Source organism: Telmatherina bonti, assembly GCF_933228915.1.
Source record: "Telmatherina bonti genome assembly, chromosome: 13".
Lineage (NCBI taxonomy): Eukaryota > Metazoa > Chordata > Actinopteri > Atheriniformes > Telmatherinidae > Telmatherina > Telmatherina bonti.
This window is the reverse complement of record NC_136611.1, coordinates 19,570,425-19,597,108: the sequence shown is the minus strand read 5'-3', so window position 1 is coordinate 19,597,108 and position 26,684 is coordinate 19,570,425. Positions and strand designations below refer to the sequence as shown.

The 26,684-nt window shown below is 39.5% G+C and overlaps 1 protein-coding gene across 1 annotated transcript in view; it reads left to right on the top strand.

The window, feature by feature from the left end:
- ap1b1 (adaptor related protein complex 1 subunit beta 1) overlaps positions 1 to 24,821 on the top strand; it is a 32,110-nt gene extending 7,289 nt beyond the window's left edge. The window contains exons 10-22 of the mRNA XM_079251923.1: positions 300 to 415; positions 1,509 to 1,674; positions 2,543 to 2,641; positions 3,109 to 3,368; positions 4,712 to 4,922; positions 7,428 to 7,457; positions 7,547 to 7,684; positions 7,776 to 7,921; positions 8,010 to 8,139; positions 12,967 to 13,051; positions 13,534 to 13,620; positions 14,197 to 14,351; positions 23,408 to 24,821. Of these exons, the coding sequence (XP_079108049.1) occupies positions 300 to 415; positions 1,509 to 1,674; positions 2,543 to 2,641; positions 3,109 to 3,368; positions 4,712 to 4,922; positions 7,428 to 7,457; positions 7,547 to 7,684; positions 7,776 to 7,921; positions 8,010 to 8,139; positions 12,967 to 13,051; positions 13,534 to 13,620; positions 14,197 to 14,351; positions 23,408 to 23,482 (1,698 nt within the window). The 3' untranslated portion in view covers positions 23,483 to 24,821. The remainder of the gene's footprint in view (positions 1 to 299; positions 416 to 1,508; positions 1,675 to 2,542; positions 2,642 to 3,108; positions 3,369 to 4,711; positions 4,923 to 7,427; positions 7,458 to 7,546; positions 7,685 to 7,775; positions 7,922 to 8,009; positions 8,140 to 12,966; positions 13,052 to 13,533; positions 13,621 to 14,196; positions 14,352 to 23,407) is intronic.
- Positions 24,822 to 26,684: the final 1,863 nt, after the last annotated feature.

The window sequence follows — 26,684 nt, the reverse complement described above, 5'->3', positions numbered from 1 at the left end:
GTCACGTCCCTGTTGGGTCGTGTAGCTTGATTTTTTTTTTGATTAACCTAAAAAAAATATCTTGAACAGAATATCAATAAAAAACTGTTTTTATAGCATAGCCCCACAGCTCAACACAAGATACCCATCTGCTTTTAATGTTTTAAGCAACCATATAAAAAAAGTCACCCTGAATAAAATTTCTGCAAAGTCTTTCTTTTTTTTTTTTGGTCCTGTATGTTGTGGTAAATGTTATCAACACAGACCTTATCTCCGGATGTGTACATGACTACTCCTCCTTCCCTGTCTCCATTTCTTAGCAATCAGCAGAGCGTTGTGTCAGCACCCTCCTAGACCTTATCCAAACTAAGGTCAATTATGTCGTACAGGAGGCCATTGTGGTTATCAAGGACATCTTCCGCAAATACCCCAACAAGTAAGTATCCCTACACATGAGTGTGGTAACATACACATTTTGTCAACACTTTTTTCAGGAGTATTTAAATCTGTCCCACAAGGGCTACAATCCTGGTGGTTTCAATGTATCCCTGCTCCAACGCACTTAACTTAAATGAGTGAGTCCTTGTGTAGAATCAAATAGGCTGTTGGATCGATTTAACTTGAGTTTGGTGTGTTGAAGCAGGGATACATTGAAAGCCTGCTGTTCAGTGGTGCTCTAGGAGCAACATGAATAGCCCTGTCATTTTGTAAATTCAGACTAAAAAGTGGAAACATGCAGCATCTTCTAAGGTAGATTCAGTTTATAGACTAGGTGCTTGAGAAGGCGGATTTTACTGTGAGGCTCCAACAAGAACATTTGTTTTTAGTTGACAACTCTTTTGACACACTGCTGTGACAGCACCTGGTCAAAGGTCAGGATGACTTGGCTTGAGCATCACTTGTTCTGTGGACTGGATTCATGCGCCAGACAGAAACCTCTCCCACACAGCAGTGCACCATCATCCTGGAGTCGTGAGCCTTTGCAAAACCTCCTGCTTGGCATGGCTCACGCCTTGATCTGAATGAGTCAATATCAATTTAAACTTTGGCCCTATCTATTAATAACACATTTTTGCCTCAGTAATCTTAAAATTTAAATCATTATGCAAATTAAATGATTTATTACCATGGATTTTTATGCAAATCACAAGTGCCTCATGTACTGTAGGGGCATCATAGTTGAGCATCTGGTAAAAAGAGGCCAAAGACCACACTACTGCTACAGGGAGAGAAAAAAATAATTTACATTGCAAGAAAACATGACTCCACATACTAATGTTCTGCATCTGCTGAACAATGCAGTTTTACAAGATAGTAGGCAGTGGCTTACTACTCTGCTCCCAAGTCAGATGTGGTTGTGTCTCTATCAGCTTCAATTCCTCTGTGCTTTTTCTGTTCAATTTAGCATAAAAGAGAAAAATAATCATAACAGGAAATTGTAGTAATAAGCATTTTGAGGTTCGTTTTTTTCCTTTCTAGTACACTTTTCACATTTGCATAGATATGATGTTGTGTGTGACTGTTTCCAGGTATGAGAGCGTGATTGCCACTCTGTGTGAGAACCTTGACTCCTTGGATGAGCCAGAGGCACGTGCAGCCATGATTTGGATTGTTGGAGAATACGCTGAGCGCATTGACAATGCTGATGAGCTACTGGAGAGCTTTTTGGAGGGTTTCCATGATGAAAGCACTCAGGTGTGTTTAGGAGGGTGCAGGGGTTTGTTGTATTTTTAGAAAGTCAATATTTCAGTAGTAGTTCCACAAATAATTTATCGTCTCTGCTTTCAGTAGAAAGAAAACTTTGTAATTAGGAATAATTAAAACCAGTGGTTACTGGGTGTAAAGCCCTGATAAAGGAGGACACATATAGCTGTGCAACAAAACAACTGCTTGTGTTTAACTATATTAATGTGCTCATTTCAAAAAAGAGAAAAGGGGGAAATTGCAGTAGTGAAATAATTTTTAGCACTTCATCAAATTGTTTATTGTAGAGACATTACAGTGGAGGGAAAAACAACCCAACACTTCTTCTATCTGACTCTTACTGGACACATCTTTAAGAAAATCTTTTTTTTTTTTTTTTTTAACATTTGCCACAGCTCTCTATGGAATATGTCAAGTCTTATGTAGTTACTTATTTGAATTTAGACTTTACTAAAGGAACAGCTCGTGTGTAGAACATTAGAGGATGGTTCTTCTTAGTATTAGATTTCTATACTATTTTTGTAATATTGCCTCAGATGAGCTTTTCTGCTCATATGAAAGGATTTTGTGGGTAGAAAGAAATGCATTATGCATCAGGTGTTCCCTTTTGTACATTTTAAGAACTGTTGCATTTATTTCAAATATGTTTATTATTTTGCAAGAAAAAAAGGTTTGTATCCTGGTTAAATGACCACTTACTTGTTGTGGGTTTAGTACAGAATTTTAAGATTGTCATGACGATGTATTTTGCCACTGTATTGCAGTTTTGCTTTAAGCAAACAAAAAAAAACTAAACTACATCTAAAAACAGGAGAGTGGAGAGTTTTAACTTACCATACATGTTCACTGCAATCTTTAGGTGCAGCTGCAGCTATTGACTGCAATTGTCAAGTTGTTCCTAAAAAAGCCGACAGAGACACAGGAGTTGGTGCAGCAGGTTTTAAGCCTGGCAACACAGGTGAGGCAAAAATATATATCCCTGTCTTACCTACTGCTTTTCAGCATTGACTTTTTCCTCTTTTAAATTGTGTAAGTTTTCCTCATCAGATGTAGCTTATTGTTCTTTCTGTTTTTTTTCTCCAAAGCAATTTTCTGTTATTTAAACATTTGTATTGTGAAGCCATTATGGATCAGCTTCCCTGTAAGAATAATAGATCTTTAAGCAGCAGAAATGATATATTCTCTTACTTTGGTTAAATTCTGTGTAAGTTCCCCTTTTTTTCTAACAACAATGTGCTCTGTTAAGTTGCTGAATACATTTTTCAAATCACACTACTCTAAGGCTTGCTCAGGTTTTGATACCTTTGAATTGTTGCTCTGTGTCCCGTATCAAAGGCTACGGGGGGGGGGAAAAAGCTTAATGGTAAGTATTTACTGTATATATTCCATGAAAAATAATAGTCATTCCTCCATTTGTTTCTGCAGGATTCTGATAACCCAGACCTCAGGGATCGTGGCTACATCTACTGGCGCCTGCTCTCCACAGACCCTGTGGCTGCCAAGGAAGTGGTTCTGGCTGAGAAGCCCCTGATCTCAGAGGAGACTGATCTGATCGAGCCGACTCTGCTGGAGGAGCTTATCTGTCACATTGGTACTCTGGCCTCTGTCTACCACAAGCCCCCTAGTGCTTTTGTTGAAGGAAGCCGAGGTGTTCAACACAAGAGACTTCCTGGCAGTGCTGGATCGTGAGTTGTTTTTGTTTTGTTTTTTTTTGCTTTTAAATTGGGGGAAAAAAAACAAAAACTAAAATGACAGTAATCTAGAGTGTGACCATGTAAAATCAAAACTTTGTCAAGTGCAATTAACTTTGTTTCCTACTTGTGTGCTTAACATTTTACAAATCTAAATGTACGTTTATCTACCTGAATGTCAGTCTGCCTGTTTACCTGACCTCAGGGAAGAATGACACCCTGATTAAAACCCAATTAAAGACAGAAAAAGAGTGGGTCCTCCCCTCTTTCTCTGTCCCACAGTCCTACAGTGTCTTGTATGATAGTTTGTAATTATGACCAATATGCATTAAACATCCAGTACAACAGACAAGAATCATAGACACTGCAATCAAGTAACTAAACAAAGTAGCAAGCGAGTAATTCATAAAAGTATCTCTGAAGTTATAGTTAGAGCCAGTGGCATGTTCCTTTTGTGTTTTCTGGATTACTTGACATCTTTTTATGTTTTCTGGCTTATCTGCTGTGTTAAAAATGTGTTATTACTTAAAGTCTCATTATGTAACTTTCTGACCTTAAAACTCCACGTTCTGGACTTGTTTGATGACACAGTGACATCTATCGTGTGTTTCTATAGCCGCTGCTGAACAGAGAAACGCACTCTTACATCAGGGACGTGACGAGACGTTGCAGCAGGGTTTTGCTTCACGCTAGAAAACACACTGGCTGTTTTGAACACACAACGTCGCTGATTCAGCAAAGAAAAAGATGAAGGTTAAAAGAGACAAAAGGACAAAACACGAGTCATCGTAAGATTGTCTTTTGCTGGCTAGAGAGCTAACAGGTCAGGTAGGATGCGAGATGGTTGCAGAATTAGCCGTCGATATGGGGCGCATGACGGGGAAAATGGCAAAAGTTCAAACTGTTTATTTTTAAAAGATTTGAACACATTTTGTGCAGATGTGCTTCACCATACTTTCTGTGTTTGCACCTGTCTACCTCCATGTCAAAGACCACATAATTCACAATATTCCACAACTGTAGTTAATTAAATGGAGACGTCCTGCTGTAAATGTTGTTGTGGTTGTTATATAGATATGTGCAGCTGGATTTGACACATTGCCATGCTCAAAAATACAGGGTTTTACAACTTTGCTTCTGTTTGCGGGATCCGATAACGTCCAGACTGGTTGTCACCAGTCCCTTTCACCCCTTGTCTACCTCCTTGGAAAGTCCCCAAGAATTTTACCAGTCAGAATATAAACATATGAAAGAAACTAAGACAAAAAAGTAAATGAGTGGAAATGATTATAGGAAGTCCACTTTAACCTTTTTTTGTTTTCTTTTATCTCTTCCAGTGGGGAGAGTGTCGAAAGCCCAGACACTGGTTCTGCTGCTGGAGTTTCCGATGCACCCCCAGCTGTCATTCCATCACAGGGAGACCTCTTGGGTGATCTTCTCAATTTGGACCTGACTCCTCCTACCACCACTGGACCTCCAGCACCAGCCCCTACTTCTGGCTTGCAGATGGGGGCCATGGATCTTCTTGGAGGCGGACTGGACAGCCTGGTATGTGTTTATACAAACCACTTTGAGTGGGTTCATTTCAGTTGATGTCTTCATAGGAACCAGTGATGGTAGTGTATGTTTTCATTTTACCTGTGCTTTTTTTTTTTTTTTCTTTGACCGCTTATGTTGTTCTTTCTTCGTTTATTGCTGCACCTGCAGATGGGGGATGAGTCTGAGCCGGTAACTACATGGAGGGAGGGGGAACAATTTTTAGAGACCATATCAGGCTATTATAAAAAATGTATTTTAAAGAGCCCACATAGTGTTTTTGCACAATTTCAAAATGCTATTTTTGGATTATTTAACTCTTATTTCTAATAAAGATAGAAAGTTTTTCTGAAATGCAACAAGAGTTAACTCTTTATTAGTTACCTCTGCCAAGATCATGTAATCAGCAGGGTTGGTTTGTCTCTTGGCAAATAAATCAAAGTTATGGATGCATTTTGATGAAATTTTTTAAAAATCTCAGAAATGGAATAAGGAACACACGATTATGTCCCCGCCTGGGTTCAGGGTTTTTTTTTTTTTTTTTTTTTTTTTTTTTTTTTTTTTTCAAATTCTTTACTGTCGGAAGATGGGGAACATTTTTCCATGAGAGCTTCAAACTTGGCCGAGGTCAGCACTTTCTAAGTGCTTCTAGTTTGTTTATAGATCTGAAGCATAAAATGACGCAATTACAAAGGAAATATTTTCAGTGTAATTGCAGACAAATGTCATGGCTTCACAAAGGCTACACACATTCAGGCAAAATGGCCCATATGTGACCCATATCTGATCTTTTTAGGACAGTCTAAACTGCACAGACCCTTTCATATCACGTACTTTATTAGATAAGTTTCTGATATTTTTCAAAGCAACGTCAGTCTGAATCGCCATATCATCTGGTTTTTACATCACTAAAGTGAGACAGACATCACAATTCTGCGCTTGAGGAGACGGGACATGACTAAATCAAATGTAAACATAGATGGAATATTCTGTTTTTGCTGGCCCGGATTGCACAATAACTTTGAAACTGATACAGGCTGACATCTCGCGTCCACATTTTCACCTACGAGGGATAATGTTGTGAATAGACTCCCACGGTTTTGGGAAGCGCAGTGTGTAAAGGCCAATGACAAAAAATGCTGTTGGGTGTGTGTGACCTTTGAGCGTTGAGATGATCAGCATAGCTACAGTGGCTTGGCCGAGGTTAAATCTTACCGCTATCAGTCTGGTGATTCAGCTTAGTTAACAAAATGTCTACACTTTGATATTGATCAATGAGAAATCTAAGACAGAAACCTGGAAAAGAAGTTGTTGGAAGTACACAGCCAGTCAGACATGTTCAGTATTAAGTCCTGCAGCTGTTGTAAGATATGTTGCCAAACAGGACCAGTATTTTGTTTCATACCTGAACAGTGACATAGACCATTACATTGATGGTGCCAGGATCTGAAACTGTCCAAACGTTTGGAGATCCTGCAAAACATTCATATGCAGCTATAGACAAGTAACAGTTGTAAATCCAGAAAGGTGTTTCAAGGCAGTTCAGACAGAGTTCTTTCTGTGAGATAAAGTAACTCTCTAGTGAAACTTAGACCTTCATAATGCAGCAGATTTTTCCATGTGCAAGAAAAAAAGGTGTATGTAGGACTTTGAAAGAAAAGAGGCAAAAAGAAAAACTAAAAATGAAATGTGGGCTCTTTAAGGTTTTATTTCCAGTGTCGTCAGACGTGACATTTTCATTCATCATTTATCATGTTTTATTGTCTTGATATGTCCAGTGAGCATGATGCTAAAATCTTGAGACCCTCTCTTATCTTATGCTTGGGCTCTGAGATGTGTTTCATCTTTCAATCAGCCGCCCATTCCCCAGCGGACGGACACTCCTCAGTCACCTCAGATCCCACAACAGTCCCCATCACCCCCAGATTACAGCCCCACTGAGGTTGGTCCAAGGGACCAAGCTGGACTAGTACAGGCCAGCCCCAGCCTAGAACCTAATCCCCTCTGTTGTCCCCTGTTGTACCACTGTGTCATGCATAGTCAACCTTAGCAGTAACTGGTGCCTGTTTGCACTTTCTGTGACACTATTTGTTTTAACTAATGCCTCAGTTATAGTAAATCACACTTCTTTGATTGTGTCAGAATGTTGCTCTCTACTTATTAGCTCAGCTTTGTAGAGATGGTACCACGCTGACTGTTTTGTTCACTTTATCCTCAACCTTGTCACCATCACAGTAGACCTGTTCACTCAGCATTTCAGTAAAATATGTCAGATTTTAATAGACCCTCAGCTTTAATTGCTGAGGCACATGAAGGGAGCTTGAGTATATTAGCATCACCTTTTTATAGTTACTTGTTAATAGTTTAAACCCTTTAGCTGTCTCTGATCATAGAAAGACTTTCCTCACACTCCTCCATCCATCCTATTTAAAACCTTTAGTATTTTAGTGTCACAACTAGAAAGAAGAAATGAAATGATTGATAATGTTCCTTTTTGTGCTTTTTCCTCACGCTAAGCTTGGCGGAGATCTGGGTAGAAGTCCTGCTGTGAGTTCTTATTTCTGAGATTTATTGGGCTGTCAGTGCCTAATACACGGTAACATTAAATGTGCTTTATGTTGTTTTGTGACCTCCAGATGGGTGCTGGTTTTGGCGCTGCTCCACCTGCAGCACCTGGCTCTTTCAGTGCCCCTGTTAGCGGTGGTCTGGATGATTTGTTTGATCTTGGAGGTGGGGTTGGGATGCCTATGGGAGCCTACAGTCCCCCAAAAACTGTGAGTTAAAAAAACCAAAAACACTTTTATGCGGCCTTGATTGGGTACACATAACCATGGACTCCAATTTATAAATAACTACTATGTTCAGGTTTGGCTGCCAGCCATGAAGGCCAAGGGGCTTGAAATATCAGGCACATTTGCCCGCCGTTCTGGTGTGATCCAAATGGAGATGACTCTTACTAATAAAGCAATGAGTGTCATGACGGATTTTGCCATCCAGTTTAACAGGAACAGGTGAGAGAAACTTCTCTGCATGCAATGTTCAGGCTTCTGTATTGACATACAGTTTGTGAAACTGTTTCTCTCACTTTTTTCTTTTTAGCTTTGGTCTTGTTCCAGCTGGTCCCCTCCAGGTTCTGACCCCTCTTAGCCCAAACCAGAGTATTGAAGTTACCCTTCCCCTTAATACTGTAGGACCTGTTATGAAGATGGATCCTCTCAACAACCTGCAGGTAACACCATCACAATATTATTTTAGCATGGAGTCTATCTGACTGGGCTACGTTTTGTTTTGGTTGGACATCGATGTGTTTTTTACACATTCCAAAATCATTTTTTTCATGAATTGTAGTCCTGGACTAAACTTTGAAAGCAAATCAACAAGATTATTAACAGGTACTGGTACACTAACATGTGTGCCAGACATCACTGAGGCTCTTTTTACATGATGTTTACATCCAAATTATTTTTCTTTCCGCATTTGGGGAAAAAAAATGCACTTGCACAACAGCAAAATGAAAATAATGGCCATGCAGGGAAAAAAACGCAAATATCACCAGAAACAATGAAGTGTGCATGCCGCTAGTGGGCAGTGAAACCTGCAGCAATAAACCTTGGTGTGTACTTCTATAAGAATAAAAACGCAACACAACAACAGAAGCGTTGGGTGCCAACCACTAGTAACCTGGCAGATGTAACATATGTGTCATCACTAAAGGCAGACATTTGTTTGCTTCAGATCAAATGAATGAAAAAGATGCAGCAGCATAAACATGACATAGAGGTCCACCATTGTTATCATTGTGCTTTACGTGAGTGAAACCGGGCCTGAGTGTACAAGTGCAAGATGATATGAAATGATTCTATTTTAGCGTCTGAGTCATTTAGCCCTGTAAAGACCATGGAGCTAACTGTCTGTCCCAACACTGTCCTGAAAATGTCTTAATCAATCGGTAATGTGTCCTCACTGTTCTTCATTGTGTCATTACCACAATTTTTATCAGAAGAGTTCTATTTTACTAGTCATAATAGTAATGGCTCCTGTGTGCAGCTGGAGAGGGAAGATAAGAGTGTGAAGGTGGGGGCGGTCATTAGTGGTTTCACAACACATGGCTCCTTTGTTTCGTCTGGCCTCAGCAGCTTTTGCTAACCTTTCTACTCGGCTGCCTGTGGGCCGTGCTATGATGTGACCCGCTGTCTTGTTTGACAAATTTCCAGTTATTATTTACTTTAAATGGTTTGCTCTTACCCATCCGTCATCATGATGAAAGGTGTTGTGATGCTATGATATTAGTGATCTTTCAACGACTGATGTGTGGGAATATAGTCATTTTTACATTTACTGTAGCTGGTGCTAAGAATTCTTGATCCGGTCACAAATCAGGGCATTATGGGACATTTCTTCAAGAACTTCGGATTTTAACTTACAGACAGAAAAGCCATCTAGTACTGTGATTCTGGACTGAAAAATTTATTGTAAGCAAACGGGGTGTTCAGATTTTTTTTTCTCTGTACGATAAATTCTGTCGATACCAAGTACCAATCAAATACCTGTGTTAGTTTCTTAAGAGGTCTTTAATTTAATAATCTGGTGTAACTTCCTGTCTGTGGTTAATGATGTTGAGCAGAAAAAATAATTATGATACAGTTTCCATTGTTTCAGATGGCCTTTAGACAGAAATACTTGCCAGTCTCGATTCCCTTAGTTTCGACAGGATCCGTGAATATTTCTGATTGAAGTGTCTGTATCAGCCCAACTCAAGGAAGCATCATATCTGTTATTATATTAGTTGAACTGCACCAGACTGCACCAGACAGTCTTTGTACAGTTGAGTTTCTCTGTGACATCAGAAACAGCTTTCTGTGTTATACAGGAATGATCAGGGGTGTAAAGATGAACCCTTTGGAATTTGAACCCAATTTTAATATGAAAGCTGTAATTACATTGGTATGCAGACTCTCAGATGTTTATCAAATGAAATGTTTTGCAAATTAATCAGTTTTCAATTTCAACCATTAAAATCCAATTGTTTTACAGAATCCTGCAGTCAAAAAAATAAATCTTTATCAACATGAGAGAGGAGTACCAGTGTGGGTCAGCATCACTGCTGCGTACTAAGTAAGAGGAGTTTGTGAACCACGTAAGCCATATGTCAGACGGCCCTCCGATTCACGTGTTCCCCAAACAAATGTTGTAGTGAAGCGGTTTGTATGTCCCCTGTCTATGCAAGGATAAATATAAATATGTATTCAACCACCATTGGTGGCGTTATCAACAATGCACCATTAAATACAACATCTGGAATTAATTTTTTAGAAAGGGATATTGTACAAAAGTTTGTAGCTAATTAGTACTAGCTGTATCACAACAGAAATGCTCATCTGCTGAGACGTCATGGTGAGCTACTGGTTGCCAAGGCAGCTAATACAAGCAAGAACCAAAATAACACACCTGACTCAAATGGATCCAATAGCATACAAACTTCTGTGCAGTCACTTGATCCCTGCTCGAGATGAAATCACTGCCCTCCCCTGACTACAGTTCTTCATTGAGCAGACTGATCTCTATCATTGCTTGTTGGTTGTTGCTACATGTGCTCCCTTTACACAACATTTCCTCTAAGGTTTCTTTGTGTTCATCAGCTGCTGATTCATTAGGCGTGTTTAAATGACCGAAGGTAAATTAGCTTTTTTTTTCCCTTACATTTTTCATACAGAATCATTTTATTGAGGCTTTCTTTGACATCATACATGAGAAGTCAAGTGCATTTGCAAATACACACACAGTGGAATGCAGAGGGGAGTACTAGAGCTAGAAGACAAAAACAAAACAAAGACTAACATCACTTTCTCTGGAAGTATCATCAGCCCAAAGATGTGAATGGACATAATACAACATGAAAAGTAGTATTTTAGCCTATGCTAGAGACATCATCAAGATGTCCTAGAAGCCCTGCTTTTGTAGAAAGTATTTTAAAAAAAACAAAAACAAAGAAAACTTCCTGCTGCCATGTTGGGGAGAAAATCTGATCTTCTCAATTTTTACACAGGATATAAAGTCTGATAGCCATTGGTATTGACTTGGTGGGACCGTATCCCTCCATTTTATTAAAACAGAACATCTAGCCAGAAAGGAGGCAAAGGGTGCATTATTTTTCTGGAGGTAGGGACATCTCCTCCTCAGTGGTGCCAAACAGAGCTGTCAGGGGTTTCCGTTCCAGTCTAACTTTTAACATCAGGGAAAGTCAAAAACGCCTCCATCCAGAACTTGGTGAGTCCAGGCAATGACCAGTACATATGGATGAGCGTGGTCTCAGTAGTTGTACACTTGTCACAATAGGGACTGATGTTAAAGCTGATGCATGACAATTTAGATTTGATGCTGTGTATCCTGTTTTTTCCTTTTTGATACAGGTTTTTTTTTGTGAGGTAGTTTTTCATGTGTCCCCACTTTTATCCATCTATTTTTAACAATGTTTGCTATTCTTATCTCTCCCCATGTTTTTAATCTTTATTTATATCTCCTTTTGAAGCACATTCAAAAGCTGGTTTATAATTGAATACACTTTTATATATTTGTGAGTTAAGGTGTTTGATGTGATGTTACAAAGAAGAGCCGCTTCCTGTATAATGAAACGCCTGTGACGGTCTGTGGCCACTGGAAAAACTCAACATTAAACACTTGCAATTTATCCACGTAGACCTAAAAATGATATGCCAGATTTAGAAAGATTTAAAGAATTTGAAAATATTGCAGTATTCAGCAAAACCTCCAATTTAGCGGTTTCCTTGATTTGATCTCATCCACTGAAATAGCACTGAGATAAGCCACAGGTAGTTCTAATCTGCTTAACAGTGGTTTGTTCAAGAAAATCAATATGCTGCAAGTTTTCACTTGTTAAATAATTGTAGCTTTGGCTCAAGTTTTGAGCTGAACAGTCTGATGCTGAGCACTGAGCTTAAGCACACAAACAAGAAATCAATCCTTTGTTGAACTTTATTCTCTGAGAAATCCTGTCATCTCAGGTATAGAATTTGCTAAAATGGAGAACACAGTCAGCAAAGGTTATGTTACAGAAAGCTGTCTTTTAGTTGAATCTCAGGACAGAGAGTGTTAGAATTACCTTCCTACCAGCAGAACTTGACCAAGAATGACTGGAAAAATGTCTGTCTTCTGGTAGTTCAGAGTTAAATGTTTTGTCAAAACAGTCAAGCTAGCCAAAGATGGCCATACGTGACATTTACCCTACAAATTGCCAGACTTTGTGTGCCTCCTTCTTGAGAGATGTGCTCCATTCACTGGTTACAGTCTTTGTGTTGTTTCCATACTGCTGCAGCATAACAAGCCCACACATCTTTCCTCCACTGGGGATGTAAAATGTGATTGTTTTTTTCAATTCCCGATGCTGATTCACATTCTTTTATTTTCTTTAGTTTGTGTTTGTTTTCTGCCCTCGTGAGGTGATTGGTGGCTGAAACCGTAGGGGGAAAAAATGGTGTTGCAACTCCACTAGCGGCACGCACACGTCATTGTCTGGCTCTGAGTTATTTCAACTGACTAGTAATTGTCCTGGCACACATTTAATCCGCTAACCTCAATTCTCCTGAAAATGTTTGATGGCACTTAATAATGAAGCCAAACAAACCAAACATCTGATGCCTCATGAAGCCCTTTGAAACACTATTTTGCTTAAACTTGTGCAGACTTTGACAGACTGAATGACAATGTTGACAAAGCAGAAGGTGGCAAAAAGGAAAAAAAAAAAAGGTTCAGGTTTACATGAACACAATTAACTTAATCAGATTTCTAGTGAGTTATTTTGAAGAGTTGCACATTGTGCTACTATAAATTAAATAGATAATATGAATACATACACTCTAAAAATATATATATAAATAAAATTTGATTTGATTTGGATTGATCCTAAAACAGTTTCTGATTTAAGAGGTCTACATTTAGTTGATTTTGTTCTGCAAAGGGCACCTGAAGCGTAATTACTCATGTATTGCTTCTTGTTTTTCCCCTGTTCTTTCATCTTTGGGTGGATACCCTTATACAGGTGGCTGTGAAGAACAACATTGATGTCTTCTACTTTAGCAGTCAGTACCCCATGAGCATGCTGTTCGTAGAGGACGGAAAGATGGGTGAGTGTTTCTTTACTTAATCAATTCACTCAAAAGCCCTTTGAAATCCTGCTGACGTCAACAACTTACAATTATGAGCCCTCACTGAAAGATAGATGCATGTCTGACATAGATCCATGTCACAGTCCATCTAATAGAGCTGATATGGCTGCAAAGTGATGCTACTTTGGTCTCTTTTGTTTCCTTTTGTCTTTGGGTTTCTGTTTGAATTATTTGCTAAAAACATGTTGGCATTTCTTCCTGTGGAGCCTTTTGATGGGGCTAGCAGCAGGACTGTCGCCAGGGGCTGCAAGCTAATGCTCCAGAGTCAAAGCCACAGCTGGAAAGCTTGTGTCGACAATGGAAATGAAATGCTTACACACTATTTCTATAGTTTTTCACCGCACTGTTGGGGGGGAAAAAAATCACCAGTATTGACACATAGATTTCAGTCTGGACTCTGTCTTTGGACTCATCCTGTGATCACATTTGTTCATCCACAGAGCGACAAGTTTTCCTTGCCACATGGAAAGACATTCCGAATGACAATGAGTCCCAGTTTCAGATCAAAGACTGCCATCTCAGCTCAGGTAAGAAGGATGATTGGAGAGCAGAGAGAGAGAGAGAGCACGCTAGCAGACTAGATATCACCACGCAGCTATATCCTGCATGGAAATAGACACAACCAGCCATGTCAATCTCAAAATCAGACCCCTGCTAATGAAGCAAAGTGTTTTGGATGAGAATTCATCATCTGCAGTCCCTATTTATGTTTCATAATTTAGTTTCTCACAAGTGTGAGAGCAGCTGAACCGGAGAAGAATTCCTAATGACAGCTTAATGGAGAGTTCCCCTGACAGATTGGATTTCTACTCCGTGAACAGAGATGGAGGATTTTACATCCTGCTGGGGCTCAGCAAGACCGAAGCTGAGGAGAAAAGTTCATTTTGAATTAGTGACTATATCTTTGTTGGACAGGCAGTCTGGAAAGAAAATTTTCGGGTATGATAAGGGGATAAAAGAATTTTCTTCATGGTCTGACACATTTAATGAGGGTTTCTACAGACAGCCGTGGAGCATGACAGGAGTCAGTGAGCAAACCAAATTAAAAATGAGGAGAATAACAGTGGAAAAATGTGCTAATGTTTATTTCATTCTGTTAACAGATGCAGCCTCAAGCAAACTGCAGGGTAGTAACATCTTCACCATAGCCAAGCGTACAGTGGATGGTCAGGACATGCTCTATCAATCCATGAAACTCACCAACGGTATCTGGGTGCTGGCAGAGCTGAGGGTGCAGGCGGGAAATCCAAATTACACAGTGAGTTATTGGGTACTTGTTGTTCCTCCTGATCATGATATGCTTGTGCTGATTTTACAACCAAAATTACCACTGGTAACATACAGATCACCTTTGTGACACCAGTTTGAAAACTGTGGTGTGCTAAGTTGGTTTATAACTGTAGTATATTTTAGTAAGGACATCTTTTGTATGTTGTTATACATTTACGTTTCTCGCAGATGGAAAGTCCAAACTATTGACTAGCACTTTATATGGTTAGCAAAAATGAACATTTATTAATTACTAAGGACTTTCGCTACTTTTTTTTTTTCTTTTGTAGAGATTTAATGCAAAAAAGTTGCTTAAATAAAGATTTCAATTTTCCAAGTTTTTCTTTGCTTAAGATCTGATCTCTAACATGTGAGGAAAGTTACGTTTGCCACCTCTGTTCTCTGGCTAAGCGTTTATTTACATGTGTGTTTACTGTGCAAAGAAAAAAAAAAATGGGGGTGTTTGGGGGGTTATTTATTTATTTATAAATGTTTTATTATGATCATACCTGTCAAGTTCAGGATTTGAAAATAAGGGAAATTGTCTGGCACCTGCCATGAACCCAGAGAGTGGATGTCAGAAGTTTTTAAAGTTTAGTTTCTCACTATATCATACATAATACAGAGATTTACAGGAAAATAATGACACATGAAAAACGCCTAATCTGTTTGGATATCTGAAAATATCCAGATATTCTGATAATATAGTGATGATCTGGTACAGGCCGTAATCAAAAGGAGGTCTTCTTGGATGATTCTTGGTATTCTCTGTATTTTCCAGCCCAGTCCAGTCTCAGGACAGTTCTAAAGATAGCGCTGTTGAAACACAGTGACGTCACAGGAAAGCCATAAATTGGCTCGCTTCAATAAGCACGTGAACACCTTTCAGGACCCATTACTGTTTGCTTATTGTTATGGCTCTTGGGTTGAACACGCCATCAGATACTTGCTTTAAATCAGGCAGCACTTAAGCAAAGTTCTTTAATTTCTCAAGTGCTTTTAATTCATTTCAGCTCGCTCTGTTATGTGACAAGCTCCATAAATTCCAGGAGGATACCACCGCAACCTTGTCGATTTGTGACTTCCTAACAAACAGACCGCAGTTTATGAGACTGAAAGCTTGTATGTCTGAGATGTTGGTTAGCAGCACTGGAGCACCACAAGGACTGTACTGTCACCATTTCTCTTCACTCTGTACACTTCACTGTTCACCTGATACGCCTCAGGTGTATTGTGGGAAACAAGTATGAATCAAATCGGAGCAACCATCTACTGTTTGGCACATTTGACTCTACAGAGACTGATGATGGGAAAAGTTTTAATTAAGATGCAACTGTGTCATTTGTTGTTTATTATTATTCTGACCTTTTAAAGTAATACTCAGTTAGAATGATCTCTTATGAGTTTGCATAGTAACATCTGAGGGTGTGTGTTGTTTGTCAAATAATCCATAATGTATATTTTATGGCTGATACACTGTTCATATTTGGCAGGCGAATTCTCCGTGTACCTGCAATTGAGATATGAGGTTAAAAGCTGATTTTGAACCCAGCTTTTGTGCATCAGATATCTGGATTATATCTATGTTGGCCAAGGTTCTCTATTTTGAGCTGAGGTCATAGCCAGTGATTTTGATATTTCCTTCCTGTAAGTCCACTCTGCCTTTTCACTCACACAGCTTGTTTATTGTGAGCTTGTAAGCAAAGCTTTTTTTGGTACTACTTTGACTACTCTGGAAACTGAGAGGCTTCCAGCACTTAACAGATTCTGTAAATTTACAAATCTCTGTTGAAATTAAGGGGAAATTCTTATAGGATGCAACATGCAGTTTTTATTTCTAAGTTTTAGTCAGTTTTGGGGAGATGTCATCATCATCCAGTAAATAACAGAAAATATACATTAACATGAAAAACATGAAAGCAAATAAATCACCCAGGACCTTCACATATTTATTCCATTATGTTCTCGCAGTTATGCATTTTCCCAGAGTAGAAAATTTTCTAATTTAATTCCTGCACTTTCAGCACAAATGACACATTTACTTAATGAAGTCGGTGTGATGGACTGAACATAGACTGCCATGACTGCACGTCACAGACAGAGACAAATGACACAGTTGCCTCAGACTGAACCAGCAAATGTGACTGAGATTGATGTGCAGTAATGAGTGATGAGCATGTTGGAAGAGTGGAGGCTGATTGGTCAGTCATCGGAGTGTGTTGCTGGTATTTTATGTGTTGGCGCACATGTTTTTCTCTGCCCATTATGATGTTGTGCGTCTGTGTTTTGTCACCTCCTCCGTTCTTGATGGATTGTGTTTGGCTTGGAGAGTCAGCATCAGCAGTCTCGAGCAGTGACCTTGGTGTGCCTCTCCTCTCTGCTCATCACTCTGTCTGCTTTTGCATCATGTTTTATTTATAAGGTGGCTTTAACTGTCTTTTTGTTTACTCCTGTTCATCCTAGTCAATTTGTCAGTCAGCCAGACTTGTTTTATTAAATCCTCAGACTTTTGAACTGATTCGGATTCAACCTTCTACCGTATAGTCACACAGCCTAACTTCATACAGAAGAAAACATGACTTGTATATTAAGTAATTAAAGATTATATGTTGAGATGGGAGAAGTGTAATCTTTTTTTTTTACTTTTCAGTGCATCCAATTTTAGGTTTAATTAAATAATTCAAGAGCGTGTTCTTGTTCTTCTTCCGCTGCTACTGTTATGTTTGCCTTACGTCTTTTTAATTTTCCAAATCATTCCTCAGTATGGCTTACAAAGCTCGCTTAGCTTTGACAGATATACACAAATTGTATAGAGGAGATGGGTCTTTATTTTCACACTGTGTTCCATGCCCAGTATGTAGTCTGGTGCTTACTCCTCTGAGCTGCTGCCTGCTGTATGGTCCCAGCATTCTCTTGGCGCACAACATTAAAGACAAGCTGCCAGAGCCTTTTGTCGACGGCTATTTTTAGATATTAACAAGTAAGACCCTGTAAAGCGTGTTTGCTGGGCTTTGCGGCTCTTCTGAAGTAAGACAAAAATTACTAGAATTCATTTCATGTAAGGAATCATCAGGGAACATGTTGGATTTTTGCCGCTGTGCACCTTTATTTTACAGTTTGAATATAGCTTGGCCTATTTTTTCCCCAATGTGTCTAAACTTGGTTTGATTCAGCACTCCCAGGATGCCTCACTACTTAAATTAGATTATTTTAGCTGTGTCCCAATTCCACACCATACACTGAAGTTGAATAAATTGAAGTTTCTTCTCTAAAAAGCAGTGTGCCTGACAGCTAAGCCTTGGCCAAAGTTGGCTCCATGTGCCAGGATCCCAACAAGCACAGCAGCAAATCTACAGCTGGAAAAGGAAAAGATTTCAAGGACTTTGTTGGCTTAGTCAACAAAGTTTAACCTGTAAAGAGTTTTGCATAAATAATTCTCAGTGAGATAAAACAATGGTTTAGAGAAGATTGAGCCAGAAATCATCCAGAAGTTTGAAAGAGACTGATGGTCAGATAGAAAACATGCTGGTTCTACAAGATATTGAATCATGAGATGTACTTTTTCACACACTGGATTTTGAGATGATGATACAGCGTAGTATGTCATGAAGTGGTTGTGTTGTTTTTTTTTGTGGTTTTTTTTGTGATTTTTCCTCTCTTCACTCAAGACTTGGTGTCAAATAATTACTTTCTTCTTTTTTGTGTCCTGAAATGTAAAACCTTAAAAACCTTTTTTCTTTGTCATATGATTCTGTATAAATGAGAATTGTATTTAATATTCACATTTCTAACGCCTTCCAGTTGCTGAAAACAGCTTCCTGCTGCAGACAGAAACAACTCTGAGGGTGGTGAGAGTGAAGCAAAAGTGCAAAGTAACAGGCCAGACAGCGGGAGAAAAAGCTGGAGTCCACGCACTCAGCGCCATTTTTAACTTTGTCACATTTTTTTTCAGGTTTTATTTTAATATCAGACTGTTAACAGTCGCAGCTGCTGTCAAGTTACGCATTTTCATCTCATTTCTTCCACATCTCAGAGCTTGTTTATACTGTATAGTATTTATAGTGGAGCACTGAGATGCTGCTCATCTTCTGGTCATGAGGCATGGGTGTTCTCATCTGCCATCTCCTGTCCCCATGGCAACAACGTGACCAGTGATGTTGGTTGATTTTTTTTTCTCTACCCACCTCTTGAGCTGGTTCTTGGTGTTGTCAGAAAGCTTAGAAATAGACATCGCCAAGCTCCTGTACACATGAAACATATGCACCACACAAGCAGATTGTCACAGTTTTATGTCGAATCACTCAGATAAATATTTGTCATTTTCCTGAAAAGCTTGGTTGTTGGTGTTGTTGCTAATTGATACGAAGCACTGCTGGATGCCATCAACTTGATTTATTTATTTATATATCTGTACAAATTCACATCTTCTGTGGTGAATGGCAGGAAATTTCACACCTACTAGTTAACCAGTTAACATGGAAAGTTTGAAACCTTTCAAATCATTTCACTCCTGATCAAGTTTATTACTGATTACATTTGGCACTGTGACAACATTAAATAACATTAACAAAATATCAGATTGTTCTGATTTGTGATTGGCTCTGTGATAAACTGGCGACCTGTCCACCTGTACCCTGCCTCACGCTGGCAAATTGCTGGGACAGACTTCAGCTTCCCAGTGACCCTGAGTTGAGCTAAGCAGTAAAGAAAATGAATGAATGAATGATGGTTGATACAATTGCTGTTTATAAAATAAAAAAAAGCATTGATCCCCTTTGGAAGTGTGTATTTAGTTGATGCACTTTTGGCAACACAACAGTGTGGACATGTTACAGTCAGACTGGCACATCTGGACACTGCCACTTCTCTCCATTTTTCCTAATAAAACAGCACGAGCTCTGTCAGGTTGCCTGGGGATCAGGTGTGAACAGCTCTTCTCACCAGCCACAAATTCTCTGTTTTTGATTTGGCCAATCCAGAACATGTGTCACCTTGTCTTTGAACAGCCTCTGTTCAGGGCTTGGGGTGGTTGTTTTTCTGGAAGGTAAATGTTCTCCAAAGTCGTAGTTGTCTTGCAGATTAAGTCAGATTATCCTGAAGGTTTTGGCGATATTTATCTGCATTTGTCATGCATTATTTTCGACAGTTTAAAGGGGTTTAATATTTAATCCAATTATTTATATTGAGGCCTCGCCTATGGAACAGTCTGCCTGAGGGTCTCAGGGCTGCAGAGACTTTTGATGTTTTAAAAAAAAAAAAAAAAAAAACTCAAGACCTACCTTTTTAGTTTAGCTTTTAACTAAGTTTTAACATTCTTATATTAGCCTATATTTATTCTTCTTTTATTTAATTTGATTTATTTATAAATTTTATATATTTATTTATATATTAGTATAAATGTTATTATTTTATTTTTGGATGGATTTTACAATTGTGTAGTTATCACTCCAGCTCTCTCCTCATTGGGGTCCTCTTCACTGAGGGCTGCCCCTGCTCTGACTGCATGGGTGTTGCTGTGGGGGCTGTCCCTGTCAGGTGGGTCGGGATCCAGCGCAGCAGCCTCACAGTTGTGGCGTGGGTCCTGTCTGCCCGGACCCGGGTGGCCCCCCACGGTAACTGTCTGGGTGGTCATGGGTGGGTGTGGATGGTACCCTGAGGATATCGTTTCCTTACCTGGTGCACATGAACCTGGCCATTTGTCTTCTTTTAACTGTTATAGGGGCTAATAGGGCACGGGTGAGGGTGGTTGTGGGTGGATGTAAGGGGACTGTAGATGTATGTGTGTGTGTGTTTTATCAATTTGATGTGAAGCACTTTGTATTGTTTTTTTAAGCACGAAAAGTACTATAGAAATAGTTTGATTTGATTTGATTGCCTTATAGTTTTTAATTCATTGACAGTATTTGTGAAAGTAGGTTTTCACTTTGCCATTAAAAAAAATGGCCTAAACAGATTATATTGAGCATGATTTAATTTATTAAAGCAATAAAATGGGGAATCATGTGAGGGGGATGAACACCTTTTACATTTTGGGTATTTATTTGTTAGTACAGATGCAGTTCTCTAGAGGACTGTTGCCGTGTATTTAGTTTGCCTTTAGGACCCGTTGAATAAGATCCTGACACGAAGCTCAAACAGTTTCTTGCAATCATGGTAAAGGTTTTCTCTGTTTTACCAAGTAAAGCTAAAGACAAAAAAAAGTTTTCCTTTTCCTTTCATTGCATCACACAACGCAGTGTGTGATTCAGGTCAGGTTTCTGAAGGGGACAGTCTGTGGGATTTCCCTTAGCTGGTTTTTTTTAGATCATTATTCTGCAGAAAAATCCACATTCTTCTCTAATGGTGTGATATTCTTTCTGCCTCAGCTTCACGATCCCAGTTGTGATCAGAGAATAAAGTCAACTTCCAGCAATGTAGGACAAAACTGGCCGAGTCTTTCTCCCATTACTGCTTCATCTTGTCCTTGTTGCCGTCTGGTTTCTAGCCTTCCCTGAGTCATGTTGACTGGTTTGGGACTCATCGGAAATTTTACACTCCAAAGCCTACTGTCTCTCTGTGCATGTTCTTTTACTAATTTCAGCCTACCCACCTGCCTGCTGCTTACAGTTTACACAAGGTTTTCACCACACCGCGCTCCTTTTGCAGCTTACTTTTTATTCTCTGTGAACTGAGAAGTATCTATGAAATTCTACCTTTTCCTGCCCATTTTTCCATGTTAAATTCAGAAATATGCAAATATCCGGTCTGTTGCTCAGTCTGTCTGCCTCTGTTATTTCAGTTCTCTGTCTCAAGTCCAAAGTTTTTAAATGAGATCAAAAATGGGGAAAAGGGACCAAAAATTAGAGTGGATGAGTAAATATCTCCTAAACTCGCCCAACCTCCACCAACACTGTAACCACAGATGTAAGTTATATTTAACAAGTCTGACAGTACTGCCTTTCAGATGATTATTTACAGAAACTCATTTAAGTGTTGCTTTTTTACCTGCATCAAACACCGGTTTATCTGGAACATTTTACCAAACAACCTTGACTGTTATTGATAGTTTTACAATCCATTTGCTTTGTCTTATCAGAGAGCTGCAGCTGGCTTCAGTTTCCTCTTCACACTGCTCCTACAAAGACTTGCTCTCTGTTTTCAGGCAGCTTAATTGCTGAAAATACCGTATGCTGTTTTCTTTACCCTTTACTGAACCTACTTTCATGCTGTAAGCATTCAGAACAAATTTGAAAAGGTTGGGAGAATCCCATCTCATATTCCATCTGTGTTGCACACAAACTTGACTTCTCTCTTCTTTCCAATATGTTGTATCCTCACCGGCATACTCTGACACAAGTATTCGAGCAACAAGCCTTAAGCTGAGTTTGAGTGCTGCAGTTTCAGGCTGTCTCAGTAGCAGCATCTGCATCGTAGCCGCAGCTTCTGCGTTTCTTCACATCTTGCTGATAAGAGCGCGGCTGTCTAAATGTTGCCAGTAGCAGCATGCATTAGTAAAGAGTGCCGAGTGTACCAGCAGCAGAGCTGGGGAAGGCTGGATGACTGCTTTATTTAACGGCTACCCTGTGGTAATCACCGTACCGCACTCAATCACACCATCAAATTTCAGGTGAATAACTGATCACTGTAATTAAGATAATGGAGCAAACATTATAGTGTGTGAGTGTCATTGATGCAGACATTTGAAGGCTAAAAGCAAAATGACTGAACAGAACACCTGGTAATCAGGATGGTGGAGGATTATTAAACATGATAGACAAGAAAAAGATTTAAAAAAAAAAAAAGAAAAAGAAATGCAGGATCAAGTAAAATGAACAGTGAAATATAAAATCCAGGTCATGTTGTCTTGACTGTTGATAAAGAAAAGAGGCAAAAGATCCCAGCACTTCATCCAAAACCCCATAATTTGTTTTTGGGTTTTTTTTGTGTGTCTTATTTTTCTCACTTATCTTGCATCATTTCTTTCTACCACCATTACAAACCATTGCAGCTGCAGCTCCAGTGGAGCAAATGTGATTGAAAGAAATGAGTGATTAAAACAGAAACGACTGCATCATAATGATTTGTCTGTTCTGCTGTCAGGGCAAGAAAAATGCAAGATGCTCTTTCCGCTTCCACACAAACATGGGTCATTAAGTGTTCTAGTTGTCACAGGGGAAGGCACAGCTGCTTTTCCCTCTGCAACAATTAATTATTGAATGGTTTAACATTGTCTGAATGGCTGTCATTTGTATACGCTGTGTCTTTTGTGCAGCATCTGTATGGAACCTGACCTGATGCAACTACTCCAAGTCTCCAGCTGCTTTGTGTTTCCTGTAAACACGGCGCTTTCGGATGTGAGAAAATAGTATCTGCAGTGTGGCGGAGGGAAGCTTGATATGAGAGGCTCCATTAAATCCAAAACCTTTTCCCAGCTGAGACTGACATCAAAGAGTGGGCAGGCTGCCTCTATTTCCTCCAGCGTGCTTATGTATCTATATTTCTGTCAGTAGGTCTGCCTGCTTTTGATAAGACTGAATTAAGGAGGTTTTAATCCAAATATCTTTTTCTCCTTCCATGTGAAGAATATTGAATGTTGCCTTCTGATATAAGGAGCATCCGAACGGAAGCTCGCCCTGATTTATGTTTAGGAAAAGAACAAAGAACTGGATTTTTTTCTCTTTTTTTTTTTTCTTTTTTTCTTTTTTCTGCAGAAAATGAAATAATCAGTACAAACACTTGCATGAAAAAGAGCCGAAAGAGTAAAATCTTATCACTAATGAAAATGAGCTAAAACAGCTGTGACTCAACATGCCACTGATTTCCAAGATACTTCCTACAAATGAATGATTTACTGTTATAAGCTGCAGAACTGTTAGAAAAACCCGATAGGATTTTTAAGCTGCAGGTTATTTGTTTTAGGAAAATCGTTAGGAACACTGTTTTGCTTGTTCCTCCTAACAGGCCAAGGAAAATGTTTAGATTTGGACTTTTTTGTTTTTATTCACTTTGGGTGTTTATCATTTTCTCTTCATCTCATGAATCTTCTCCATCTCTTCTCTTCCTCAGGTGTCTCTGAAGTGCAGAGCGGCGGAGGTGTCCCAGTGTGTCTTCCAGAGCTACGAGGCAGTGCTGAAGAACTGAACCACAACCCATTTGTCCAGCCAGCAGCTGCCCCCACAGCACTCCGGGCACCTCTTCCAGCTCTTTCTCACCTGATCTGCGAACCATTTTTACAGCCTCGTACAGTGCAGAAACTCCTGCCTGCAGTGTTGAACTGCAGTCTTCATCATCCAGCTCTTTCATTAGAATGCTTAATGACCTATTGTGACATTTTGAATCACCTCCTGTCCCCCCCATTTGCTAAGACTGCAGATAACTCTGGTCTGTTCTGTTCTCAAGTCTCAGACCCCCACCCACCCACCTGTGTTTGCTTCCACCACCTGCTTTGGTTTCTGGACATCATCTTAAATTAAAAGAACGGCCCCATTCTTCCCTGCTTGAGCCCTGCATTAATGAGCCTTATTCATTTGGGGACAGATGGCTGTCTGACTTCAGTCCCTGTGACTTTCTCTGCATGAGGCTCTGTTATTATTTTCCAACTGCACTTTTGCAAATTTTCTCTCCGTTTTTAGTCTTGGATATCTGCAGGTGAATCGTCCTTTTCATTCCTTTTAGTTTGGGATTAGAATGAGTTGAGGTGCATAAAAAAAGGCTTCTACACAGTACGTATCTTCTGCCTGTGTGAGGTGGTTGTGGCTCTGGGGCCCAAAATGAGACACAAATACTGCAAATTACACTATTGTCTTTGTCATTTTATAGTTTTCTTCAGTAAGTTTTCTGTGAAGCAGTGGGATTAGATCCTCTACTGTCTCTGGAAGCAGAATGTTGATGTGTGTGTGTCTAATTTTTACATCAACATATTGACATTTTATAAACTAGCGGCAGGCATCACCTGGCTGCTCTTCTGCAAAGTCATTCCATCATTTAATTTTTGGTGTGTGTGTGTGTGTGTGTGTGTGTGTCTGTAGTCTTGTTAGTGTACATGTGGCAACTGGAAGAGAGCCATGGATGCGAGGGTTTTATATTCACTGCTTCTACTTGCGTCAGCAACAGCCTCTTGGGCTCTCTGCCACTTTGCTCTCTGCATCCTCAGAGCAGCTCTCCTGAGTTCCATGGCCGCTGGAGATGAAGGCCCAGGTGACAAAGTGATGTCATGATTTGTTCCACTCTTGAGTAAAAACAAAAGAACATGGCTGAAGGTAGCAAACTGTCTTGGCAAAAGCGGGGCTAGATGGCATCCAATCCATCTAACTGGATTTGTTTTCAAGGCGTTACGCTGAAGCCCCCCTTTTTTTTTTTATATATATATATATAAATCGTTTCTACAGTATGAGTTTTCCTACGGTAACTACCTTTAGCAGATTACAACAGAGGCTAGGAATTGAGTTTGTGTGTGTGTGTGTGGTGACAGCTGATTCATATTAAATGCTGTATAAAAGAAATCAAATGTTGAATCAGACATTTTTGATTTAATTTTGTTCAATGTGTGTACATCATTTAAAAAGAACTATTAAATGTCTTGATGAATCAAAGTGGGTTTTTTTTCTCCTTGATCTAAACTGTAAAAGTAATGCAGGATATATCAACTATTATGTTTTCCTCAAAGTCCACATCCCCCAAAGCCTAGTGTTTTCACAACAATTCATCATGGGTGGTGACCTCTGAGGTGTTCAGGGCTCCTCTTAGGGGTCACCAACTAGCTTCTTTTTTTTTTATAAGAGAATTATTAATATTTGCAGCTTTGTGTACAAATAACAGCCTTGACTGAAGTTAGAGGTCAGTGCACCATGTCCTTTCCACAGGACAGCAGCAACAAAGTTTTACAAGTCCAGCCTGCTTTTAAAGAAAAAAACCAGGACTTCTGCTGACTGAGCAAATGTAAAACAAACGCGTCTCATCAGATTGTGTCTGGAGAAATGACAGATGTATTTGCTGATGCAAAATCACTGACTAGAGAAAAGTCTGGGTCTGTGTGGAAAGCTGGAAGCGGTGACTCCTATTGAATGATTATGTTGAGCCTTTGTGATAAAAAGCCTCCCACTAGGGGGCGCAGTCTTAATGTAGTTACAGGTAGGTAAGTGGATAAATCAGCAAGAAAATCTTTTTACACTTCATTCATAAACCCATTAAAGTGAGACTCTTGTATTCAGGGTTTTTACATTTTATACAAATAAACTTTCATTTAGTGGCTTTTAAATGTACCAAAATTAGTCCCTCTTCATATTTTAAAAGTTAATTTTAAAACATTACAGTGACAAAGTATTTGTTTATTGTACGGAGCACTTAATGAAGTAAGAGTTGAGCCAAACTACAGTGAAAGGTTTGTGTGATGGGTAATCTTTTAAGACAGCACATACTTGAGTTGGCTTGCCACTTCATTAGTGCCTTGTGTGTGTGTGTGTGTAAATATATATATATATTTTTTTTTTTTTAAATTCTGGCTGATATTTGTCCTTAAACACAACTCCAGCTAAATTATTTTTAGACTCTGGGACAACATTATAGCTGCCAAGTTTTTGCATTCTGCGTTTGTTGCAGTATTTACACATTTGTGTCCAAACTATGTGTCATATTTTCTCATAATAGAACCCTTACATTACATTTCATCACATTTTGCTTCACCTAGAGAACTCACAGAGAGGTTTAGCCTTAGATCTGGTTAATTCCTCTGAAAACGACTGGATAGTTTGTAACTAACTTAAGAAACCATCATTTTTAAAATTACATAAACCATTCAAAAACAAAACCTGGAAAGTGTAGCAGTTTCAGATGTGTGGAGCTCATCTTCCAGTCATATAGGGACATTGTGTGTGTGTGTGTGTGATGTTTATTTCTCAGACTCGTCCTTTGTGTGCCGCTGTCACCGAGCAGTGATTAATGGCAGATATCAACCCTGCCCTGCCTGGGGACCCCGACCAGAAGCTAATAAGCCCCCCACACACATGAAGTCAGTCTTGCAGCGCGCTTCCACGAGCCTCACATTGTGACGTTGCATAGTGTGTGTGTGTGTGTAATGTTCCTTTGCCATTTTGCGGCGTATGGGAACAGCTTTCACACGCTTTGCGCACGAGATGATCCTATTGGATGAGCAGGGCAAGGGATATTAGTGAGGAGAGAGCGAGAAAGGGATCAGGAGGAGAGGGAGCTCAGATCTCTCCAACCAACAGCAGACACACAACGTTACCAGGCTTCAGATGCCTTCACAGAAAACGCGCGTCTGTCGGCTGTGAGGATGGGCATAATTAACATTATTTAAAAACAGTCTTAAGTCACATCGATTATT